The sequence below is a fragment of the Rhipicephalus sanguineus genome, chromosome 6, assembly GCF_013339695.2.
Source record: "Rhipicephalus sanguineus isolate Rsan-2018 chromosome 6, BIME_Rsan_1.4, whole genome shotgun sequence".
Classification (NCBI taxonomy): domain Eukaryota; kingdom Metazoa; phylum Arthropoda; class Arachnida; order Ixodida; family Ixodidae; genus Rhipicephalus; species Rhipicephalus sanguineus.
Window position 1 is genome coordinate 130,336,272 of NC_051181.1, and position 10,822 is coordinate 130,347,093.

The 10,822-nt window shown below is 45.2% G+C and overlaps 1 protein-coding gene and 1 long non-coding RNA gene across 2 annotated transcripts; both read left to right on the forward strand.

Moving 5' to 3' along the window:
• Positions 1-3,140: 3,140 nt before the first annotated feature.
• Positions 3,141-7,283, forward strand: LOC125759026 (uncharacterized). Its single transcript, XR_007416588.1, has 3 exons — positions 3,141-3,232; positions 4,108-4,186; positions 7,209-7,283. It is a non-coding gene; the product is annotated as an uncharacterized LOC125759026 (long non-coding RNA).
• A 22-nt stretch (positions 7,284-7,305) lies between these two features.
• On the forward strand, positions 7,306-10,167 carry LOC119397542 (SEC14-like protein 2). The gene is made up of 5 exons (XM_049416593.1): positions 7,306-7,312; positions 7,952-8,038; positions 8,364-8,470; positions 9,404-9,683; positions 10,076-10,167. The coding sequence occupies exons 1-5, from the start codon at positions 7,306-7,308 to the stop codon at positions 10,165-10,167; spliced, it is 573 nt and encodes a 190-aa protein (XP_049272550.1).
• Positions 10,168-10,822: the final 655 nt, after the last annotated feature.

Here is a 10,822-nt window from a genome sequence, read left to right on the forward strand (position 1 = left end):
TGCTCTCTCGCTTGTATATTGTTCTTGTAGTTCATTTGCATCTGTTGTATTTGGCCTATCTTTTTTGCCGTGACACGATACCTCCTTCAAGGCAATATCGGCATAGCTCTTATCATGCAGTGTGTTTCAGCTAACGTAATTGCGTCAAGTATTTATTTTTTTTAATTTCGTGCACATTAAAGAAAGGCTAAAAAAATTAAACAGGACTGTTAGCATAGACGAAAAAATCCGGCGTTTCTGAACAAGTGAGACAACTTTAGCAGTGAAGACTTTTGGCTAGGGTTGCTATTTTAAAAGTTGATTAAAGGGACACACAAGAGCAAAAGGATTTTTCACGTATTAGTAAACTACTCTTTCACGATACCAAAAACACCACGCTTGCTGCGAGAAGACGCTTAGTAAGCGAGAAAACGCGCAAAAAGAAAATGCGGGTGGCGACGCCACCTTGAAGTTTCCGCACCATTCGCCGTGACGTCACATATTTTGACGGCGCCTACTAGGGCCTACGTAGTTCCTTGACGGCAAAAATGAAGTACACTGTCCTCTGAGAGGGCCATAGAGTTAATCATTCCAAGTTTGAGAAAATTTTGTTGAGCCAATGGCTCCAAAATACGATAAATACACTTTGAAATCCGTGACGTCACGCGTGGAGACTTTGGCGCGAAATTGAAAAATGAAACTTTGAACTTCATTTTCTCCTTTATCAATACACCTATGATGATGAAATTAAAGTACAATTTATCAATCTAGACCAATTCATTGTTTCTCTTTAGAGTCCCTTTAAGTAACCTTTCTTAGTTAACCCAGCTTGGAGGATTTGCAGTTATCTTAGCAGAGATTAAATAATCCAACGTTTCTGAACAAGTTCCACAACTTTTGTACTGAAGATTTTTCACTAGAGTTATCCATTTAAGAGTTAATTAAACAATCCTTGTTAATTACCCAGCTTGACAGATTGGAAAACATATCATGACGAGCTGCATACGACTCAGAATAATACTAGGCCAATTCGACACGCGTAGCGCGTATGTTTGCTTTTTTAATACCGGGCGCGAGTTAGGTGAAACACTCCGTGTAGCTCTTGGTACGCAGCCAGCAGCACGCCTACGAAGCGCAGTGACCGCTTCAGTCGACGCGTGGCGATGCCATCGACTTGCTCAAGCTAAGGCGAAGATTTGAGGGGAGGAACATTCCAGAATGCTGGGGCTTAGGCTCCCTGCCGAAATGACACTCAAGTATACGTGATTTAGATTCTGCGAAAGTGTTCTTGTAGTGTACAGCTTGCTCACCCTAAATGTTGAAATCGGCCGTAGTGGCGTATCTTAATCTTCGTAAAGCTTTAAAGGAGCACTAATTTTAATGTACAATTAGGCCAAAGAAGGTATTGGGAACAATATAACTGTCGTATTTAAATGTTTTTTGTCAGTTATGGCGCATATTGAAATTAATTAAAGTTGGGCAAAAATTACCTTTTCCGTCAGTAGGATCAGAGCCCACAACATTCAAATTACGCGTCCGATGCTCTACCAGAGCATCGGACAAGTAATTCGTAATTCGAGTAATTAGGAGGCTACGGGTTCGGATCCCACCGACGGAAAAGGTGATTTTGCGTGCGCTTTAATTCATTTCGATTTACACCATAACTACCGAAGTAAGTTAAAGACGGCAGTTAATGTCCCCTACACTTTCCTTGAGCTAATTTTCTGTTGGATTCATTTCGGTTTATGCGTTAATTAAGTGTTTCTAAATGCATAGATTTGAAATTTCTTTTGCAATCTTATTGATGATCAGACTCAACTGGTTAACATTTTTTTTATAATGATTACGGGTATTTTGCACGTCTTATTCGAGTTTCTTGTGTTTTCTGATTGGCGTTGCCGACAATTAGGACATCGAATGGAGGCGAAGGAACGGCGTCGACGACATGCTGCTCAGCTACGAGATACCGGAAGTAAGCCCCACCGCCTTCAGTTTTTTTTAGTCATTTCCAAAACGTGCAGTCTAGGTTCAAACATCCTATAGGATACTGCTGGAGTGATAAATGACCACAACCTTAACGTAGTAGTCCGTGAGGGTTTCTCTGATATTACTTAACGTTTCTAAGCTCGTGAAAAAAAAAATTAGCGCAGCTTGTACTAAGTCGCACAAGGCTGAGTCACAGCAGAGCTGGTGGGATCCTTGCTGGTCTTGGCTTGGCTAGGCTTTTGCCGTACCTCTCTCCTCTCTATTTCCCACCCACTGCTATACATACTTAACCGTCTGTACAGAGTGCTTGGGCGGTGATTGAGTGCGTGCCGGTTCATGATGATGATAATTTCTTATCTACGACACGTGGTCAATCTTGAGCTTAACAGCTCTGCTGTAAAACAGACAGGGAGCAGTTTTTAAAGGGGCCCTGCAACATTTTCCAAGTAGCGATGGAATGGTTTCACAGAAGGAACTTATTGCCTCACGAATCGAACGCCGCGAACATTTTTAGAATCCGTCCAGTACGAGCGGAGTTAAAAAATTTGTCGTACACTCTTAAACTAAGTACACGGCTTATCTTTTGTCTTTATTCGTTCTACAACGTGCACGCACTCGCACGACTTCATTTCGATACCCCGAATCGTTACCAACTTGCTTGACGTAGTGTCATTCGAATGCAGATTGTTAAGGAAAACTTTCCTGGGGCCATCCTGCACCCTTGCAAAGACGGTCGTCCTATGTGGTTGATCCCTGCAGGGATGGACATGAAAGGTAACATCGAGGCTGTTCAGTGCATGTGACAGTAAACTTTTGTCGTATGAAAGGAAGCGCAGCTTAGCATTCTTTAGCACCTACGTTAAAAAGAACGTTACACGTCCACAATTTTTATTTTATCTCTCTCTTTCTGTCCTCTTTCCGACCCCTATTTCCCCACCCCTGTGCAGGGTAGAGAACCGGTTACCCGTACCAGGTTAACCTCCCTGCGTTTCCTTTTCATCTATTTCTCTCTCTCTCTCTCCACGTCCACCGGCCTTGGATATTATGGGCGTTGGCTATAACACGCCCAGGAGCTGATCTTGTACTACGCATGCGTATATACCCAAGAAAGTATGCACCCTGTCTTTTCTTCTGCATATTACATTTCTCTGTTTTCTTTTTTTTTTCTGAAGCATTTGTAGCGGCACTGACGCCGGCCGTTGTGCAGCGGCATTGCGTCTACTTGCTGGAGTACATGGAGTTCCTCAAGCGCTCGTCCAAAAAAGAGGTAAATGACAAACGAACTAAGTCACAGCTTAACCCGAAAGGCGGCGCACCGGTGGCGGCAGCAATGCATTTAACAACTATGAAAAGGTTCGTGGTTATACCGGCCCTATATAGTGCAGTAATACAATCGCATTCGAATTAAACTGACGGGCACCGTGCCCGAAGCGCACAGGCAAAACACGGACGCCTCTCACTCGATGACCGCGAAAACCAGTTTTTTCAAAGTTCTAGTTCGAGTACTAGAACAAACAGAACTGAGCACACGCACCGAGTTTGCCGTTCGCTTCTGAGATAACGCGAGCTGCAGAAATTGGGCTCGCGGATATGCAAGAGTATACCGGTGAAAGTTGTCCTACGATGTCTACAGCACCCCCCCCCCCCCCCCCCCCTCTCGCTTAGCCATTGGTCCTGCCGTAGCGTGATAGTATGTCGTCACACTTGAATGTTTTGCTGACCACAACGGCGACGCCGACGCTGCCGACAGGTTTTTTTTCCCTTGGAGTTTCCCTGTAATTGACGCAATAAAACAAGACCTAACGTTATGCGAAGGAAGGGCAGGAGCGTTCACAAGAACAACACCCTCATTCAGATGAAGATCCCGAACCAGAACTTTGTACTGAAGGCACGGGGGAGAAAAAGACTGAGAAACACTGATGACATGACACTTCTTTAAAAAGCGAAACGTTATTTTGCTCCTACGTCTATTTACGCTTTATGAGTGGGACAATAGTTCACGATTTCTTTCGCTAACCTTGATAAGGAGTGTTAAATGATCACAGTACGCATGAATGAAATCTTATAGAAACAGGCGATTTCATAGATTAAAGGCATTGATTTTGTGACGAACATCATTTCCCATTGCTTCTTCACCTACAGGTAGATCAGGAATTGGAAAACCAGTACCTCGTCATTGACTTGGACAAGTTCGGCCTCCGTCAAGTTTACAGCTGGCAGGGTAAGTGGTGTTCCCATATGTTGTAACAAGAGCTTGGTGACGCATGTGAAGTTGTGAGAACAAAAACACCCACTTGATGTTATTCGACTGATGCTATTGATCTTGACAGTCTTCGTAAAACGCAGCAGGTTATGGCAAAGAAATGTTCGTTTGTGAACCTGCATAAATTCCAAGAAAATGTCTGCACATATTGTGCTTTGTTTTGTGCCTAAGCGCCAGAAATTGTCGTACATAGTCGTACATATTACACCCGAAACTGTGCAAACATGCTTCAGAAGCGAGCAGTGACAGAACACAGTGTTGCTGCTAAGTTTCACAGTGCCTGCCACAACAGCTGTGTCTTCTGAAAGACAGTGCTTAAACACCTAAAGTTAGCATGTCCGATTCAGGACTGCATTTGTTTTTAACAGCGGAGCTCTGTCTGTCTGTCTGTCTGTCTGTCTGTCTGTCTGTCTGTCTGTCTGTCTGTCTGTCTGTCTGTCTGTCTGTCTGTCTGTCTGTCTGTCTGTCTGTCTGTCTGTCTGTCTGTCTGTCTGTCTGTCTGTCTGTCCAATCTTGAGGTTGAGCCGGCCGTCGTTTCAGAAAACTCGGTGGGCATCTGCCACAGAAAGCAGGCATTTGTCAAGCAGCTCTTAACATAGCATAGCCATGCACAGTATAGTACAGCAAGGAGGTGGGAAAGGGAAGCGAGGGTGAGGAGGGGTGATGTGAAGGCGAGGAGGAAGGAAATGAGGAGGGCAGATGGTAAAGCATGGCATAGCTTTGTATAGTACAGTTTAGCGAGGAAAATGAGAAAGGGAAGTGGGGGAGAGGAGGACTTATGCAAGGATGAGGAGGAGGTAAAGGAGGAGGTGAAAGGGTAAACCATAGTAAAGCAGAGCACAGCGAGGAAATGGGAAAGAGAAGGGAGGTTGAGAAGGAGTGATGCGAGGGTTAGAAGGGAAAGGAGAAGGGAAGGCAATATAGAAAGAGATAAAGAAAGAAGAAGAAGATGTAGAAAGAAAGAAATAGACAGAAAGAAGAGCGTGGTGAAGAAATAACTCAACCTGTGTTCGCCTGGTGGTGGCGCTTGCTTGTCGGTTCCGCCGTTTACTCGGATTTCAGAGGCGTGGAACATGACTTTAAATTTTGTTAAAGCTTCCTTGGCCGCATCAGACACTTTTCGAACAACGAAGGTAGCCAATTTAATTCTAAATCCCCCTTGGTTACGACCAAAGAAGAAAACATAAGTTACACTCACAGAACAGCGGCGCACCCCCCATTCACCCGTGCAAGAGTCGCGCTAGGTGTTTTCCGTTGGGAGCTTAAAGACCTTTCTGTGTTAATTTAAACAGTCAGCAAATATGGAACTAAAACTTTGCCGTTCCTACCTAAAATAGCATGTATAGCTGAGCAGTAATTTCAAAATCCCTGACAAAATTTTGCCAGGCCGTTCAAATTTTCCTTCTAGAACCAGAGACAAAAAGGTATGTCTGCATGGTAAAATCTACCCTCTTAATTTCGTGTCCATAACACACCTTAAGTACTACATATGTCATTGGCGAGCTTTTCGTAATTGAGGTTGGACAGCTTATTGCTAAGTGCTGTTTAATACGCACTGAGGAACAGATTCGCGAGGCATTTATCCATAAGCAATTTTAGGTGCGAAGCAGCTTTTGCTCGGGGCTGTGTCCGTCCATTGGCGACCGTCCGCTTTCTATCACCTAGCATAGCCATCTGTAACATATTGAGCGCGCGCTCGCGGAGGGACAAGTCTTCTTCCTCTTGTTCTTCGACTGCCTTGATGATGATACGTGCAGAGCACTTTAGGGGCCCGGTCTGCCGTATGCTGTCCTAGCTTGGCGTAACGCAGGCAAAACCATGTGTGCTGGCACGCGCTAGCGCGTTCGGCCTGTGTAAGGGGCTGGGTAAGACGCTGGGGCCTCTCCCCCTTACACTCTCTCAGCAATCACGTGATGGCGTCGGGGAACGAGATTCTGCAGACGCGCGATGAACCCGCGTGACGTGCTCCAACAAGAGTTCGGGACGAGGAACAGCAACAGCAACTGCAGTGAATTCATGGTGTGCTCCACTTGCAAGGACGCGTTAACATCGGGCAAGGTGCCCGTGATGAACGGAAGTTTAAGTCGACCCATGCGCTGCTTCGCATCTCCACATGGTTCCCTTTAGTGGGAGATGGTGTAATTTTTTTCTCTCGGAATTCCTTGACATGGAAAAAGCGTACAATACAACATGGCGCTTTGGAATACTGAGAGACCTCAAAGTCGTTCCCATTTGTCCTAAACTAGGGACATCTGCATACATCTCTCCCATAGTAAAGAATACTCTAAATCATTTACCATTTATTGTTATCATAGAGACCGCTTATACCGCTCTCCCACAGTAGAGTATAAAGTACTCTAAATGATATCTATTTTCTTCAGTAGCTATGACTGATTTCCAGATAGGCGCAATTAGCCAGTGACGAAGCTGTTTAAAAAAATTATGCAAATTACGCCTTGCTCGAAGCAGGAAGGAATGAAGAAAGTAAATCCAGCGCTTAATATTGTGCTAATTCTGCGGGTTACTGTAGCGCTAATGTCGTTCTTGTGCAGGTCTTGGTGTAGTTCTAAATCCTGCGCCTAAAGCAGCTCCACTGCCGTGAAACCTCAGGAAGTGCGTAGCACGGACAACCCAGCAGTTGTGTTGGCAATCACGCGCTTACCGAGGCAGTGGCGCCCTCGTTTGCGTGGCGCGGGTATCAGGTGGATGATTCAAAAGCGTTTTTCGCGATTTTAGGTAAATTATACCAATTAATTATTGGTTATTTCTGCAGTTTATATTATTTCACACCTTGTTAGTGTACGCTGCAGTGGTTTTGGCCATAGTTAACCTTATTTTAAGCGTGTATTGACCACTGCGTGACCATGCGACATGAGACAGTGGATAGACGACAAGCCGGGCCTTTACAGTGATACGCACTTGATAGTGTCAAATACCTCTTAAGGCAGTGACAAAGCAATCTGACAGTCTCTCTTTGCAGCCATAAAGGCGATCACTGACATGCTGAAAATGATGGAGGACCACTTTCCAGAGTGCCTGGAGAAGTGCATCTGCATTAACGGTGAGTCTGCCGAACTATGCGGGGTAAGAGAACAGGCATTTATGCATGAGACAGACAGACAGACAGACAGACAGACAGACAGACAGACAGACAGACAGACAGACAGACAGACAGACAGACAGACAGACAGATAGATAGATAGATAGATAGATAGATAGATAGATAGATAGATAGATAGATAGATAGATAGATAGATAGATAGATAGATAGATAGATAGATAGACAGACAGACAGACAGACGACAGACAGACAGGACAGACAGACAGACAGACGAAGACAGACAGACAGATAGATAGATAGATAGAAGATAGATAGATAGATAGATAGATAGATAGATAGATAGATAGATAGATAGATAGATAGATAGATAGATAGATAGATAGATAGATAGATAGATAGATAGATAGATAGATAGATAAACAATATTCCTGTAGACGCTGGCCTGGCTTATCACCTGGTTGGCTGCACCATGTATCGCGTGGTGACTGCTACATGCGGTGACAACATATATGTTGTCACATATATATACGAGTTGTTTGCGTGTATAATGAGAATCTGCTAGTACTCGTAAGAACTAACACGTTCATCCACGAACCCGTGAGCTCGGGAACACCGCCAACTGCTACGCCCATAATGTGATGCGCTTGTGATGACTCGTGCAGCTCCCAGCTTCTTCCCCGTTCTGTGGAAACTGGTTCGCCCCTTTTTGACTCAGCGAACGGCGGACAAGGTGAACGTCTACAGCAAAGGTGAGCGTTGAAACAAACGTTTGTACACTAACGTACGTATCTCTACCATGCGACGACAACCTTCTAACGTTAATCACCGAACATATCGTGAAAAGCCCCTTTCGGCGATTGCGAGATAAAATGAGGAGATGCAGCATCGCCGTTCTAATGGCAGTCTTCTTGCTAGAATGCTTCGCGTTAATAATCTGTCGATCGTCACTCGGCCTAATATTTTTTATCTTTCTTCCTTTAACGTAAAAGACTAAGTACCGTCGTCGTAAAATGACACTCATGAATTACCACATTGATACACCGTTAGGCCATAATCTTTTCTTTCATGTTCTAGACGGCTGGAAAAACGCCCTCCTCGACATCATGGACGCTGAGCAGCTTCCAGCCCATTGGGGAGGAAACATGGTGGGACCCGACAACGATCCAAGATGCCGACACAAGGTCGGTTTGGAACGTAATTTGATCCCGTCCTTGTTTCCTTCACCTCACTTTTGACTAGTAGAATGAACCTCATCTATACATTAAGAGAAGCATGTGCTTGTACCATTATATATCATGTTGTTGGGATCAGCTTTCTCCGCATGCGCGGGCTGCCCCGGGCCCCTGCTTCCTTTCAACACTCCTTTCCAACTCAACTCCCCAAATGGTGCTGAGCGATGCTCGTGCAACGGTGGCATAAGATAGCGCCACGTCACGCTCAGGAGTGGAGGGCTCCGGAATTTCGATCAATTGGGGTTCTTTAACGTGCCCCTAAATCTAAGTACACTGGCCTCAAGCATTTTCGCCTCCATCGAAAATGCGGCCGCCACGGCCGGGATTCGATCCCGCGACCTTCGGGCCAGCAGTCGAGCATCATAACCACTAGACCACCTTGGCGGGTACACTCATCTCGTTCTTTCCAGAACTAGAGTCTTGATTATGGCCTTGACCTTACACATCGACTTTCCATCAGTAATGCAGATACAAGTTTGTACATTCGAACAGAGGAAATCGAAATCTCCGAAGCTTAGCTCGGAGCATTAGTAGACTCGCAACGAAAGAGATGAAATAATAACGTAAGAAGAGGAGGAGGAGGATGATATGTTGAGGAGAGGAGGAAAATAGCGTATTTCCCTCTCCTCCTCCTCTTGTGTTATTCCATCTCTTTCGTTGCGAGTCTATTAATGTTTCGAGCCAAGCTTTGGAGAACATCTATCTATCTATCTATCTATCTATCTATCTATCTATCTATCTATCTATCTATCTATCTATCTATCTATCTATCTATCTATCTATCTATCTATCTATCTATCTATCTATCTATCTATCTATCTATCTATCTATCTATCTATCTATCTATCTATCTATCTCATCGTATCGTTTTTGGTGTTACAGGTGAACCACGGGGGCCGCTTTGAGGAAGTAGCGCCATCTTCCGTGTTCAAGGAGGAAGGCGTCCAGTTAAAGAACATCGGTCGTCGCGACCGGTGGGAACTACCCGTGAGCGTGTCTGAGCCAGGAGTTCAAATCAGCTGGCGCTTCCAGACGGCCTCCGGAGACCTGTCGTTCGGTGTACGCACCGAGGCTGGAGAGACTCTGGTTCCCTTGCGACGCTTCGAGTCCTGCAGCCACGAACCTCAGGAAGGGTGCTGGCAGTGCGACACGCCGGGAACATGTACGGAGGCCCATTACTATTAATATTAAGGTGAAAGCCTTAGATGCCTCTCCAAACAGAAAAATTGTCTCCCAAGCACTGCCTCTGTGATCGGCCCAACTTTGACAAAGCAACAATGTTATGCAATGGCGCCATCTTGTGGCGTCCTGATGACGTCACATTTTTGGCGATCTGTGACATCATGATGACGTCATAGCGTGACGTCGTCACATGATGATTTTTTGCATCATTCGTGCTGGCGCCGACGGTCAATTTTTTTTAGCCCATACGAGAGCTTATCTTTCCGTAATCATATTCAAAATAACATATATAACACGTGTATCATTGTTAACTCGGGCATTTTGCGAGAGACTGACGTATCGCGTGCATGCATCTTCTTCCGTTTGCTGCAGATATCCTCGAATTCGACAACAGTTTCAGCTGGTTAAATGGCAAGAAGCTGGCATATGTCGTGAACACGCACGCCGTGAACGAGAACCCTTGACACGAGACCTCCAGGAGTGCGTTCGTTCGGAACTGAGGACAATGAGAACACCATGATTCTGGGTCTGCCATGTCATGTTACCATTTTTCGTCTTTGCGCGGCACGACACATCACGTGATGTTCACCTGCAACACAACAAAGTGGACCAAGGTTGAGCCAATATTGGCCCTCATTGTCACTGTCGGGATTACATTGTTGGGGTTGGGACAATGTAGGGTTAGCATGGATGGCCAACATGCATCGAACAAAGTTGGCCCTACATTGCACCCCTCCCCTCGTCCCCCTGCGCGCTTTTATGCGGTGCTATGCTTGACTGGATGGCCAAATGGAAAATAAAAAATCACGATTCTACACAAAACATGGTCATTAGTCGGTGCTGTGTTGATGCTACCTTACATATGCGTGAGAAGAAAAATTACACGGACCGTGGAATCCGAGACAACGACATGCAATAAGGCACAGGATTTAGTACTGCAGTCTAGCTCGACCATTCAAGCACCTCAAGTACATTGATTGGGCGTGTGTACTACAGTACGACGAAGCCCTGTTCTCGCTTGTAACGAGATATAAATGAAAACTTGCATGGATTCGTGGACTGAGTTGGCCTTGTAATGTAGAAAGGTTGCCGTCCATATGGAGGAAGAAATCCTTTCCC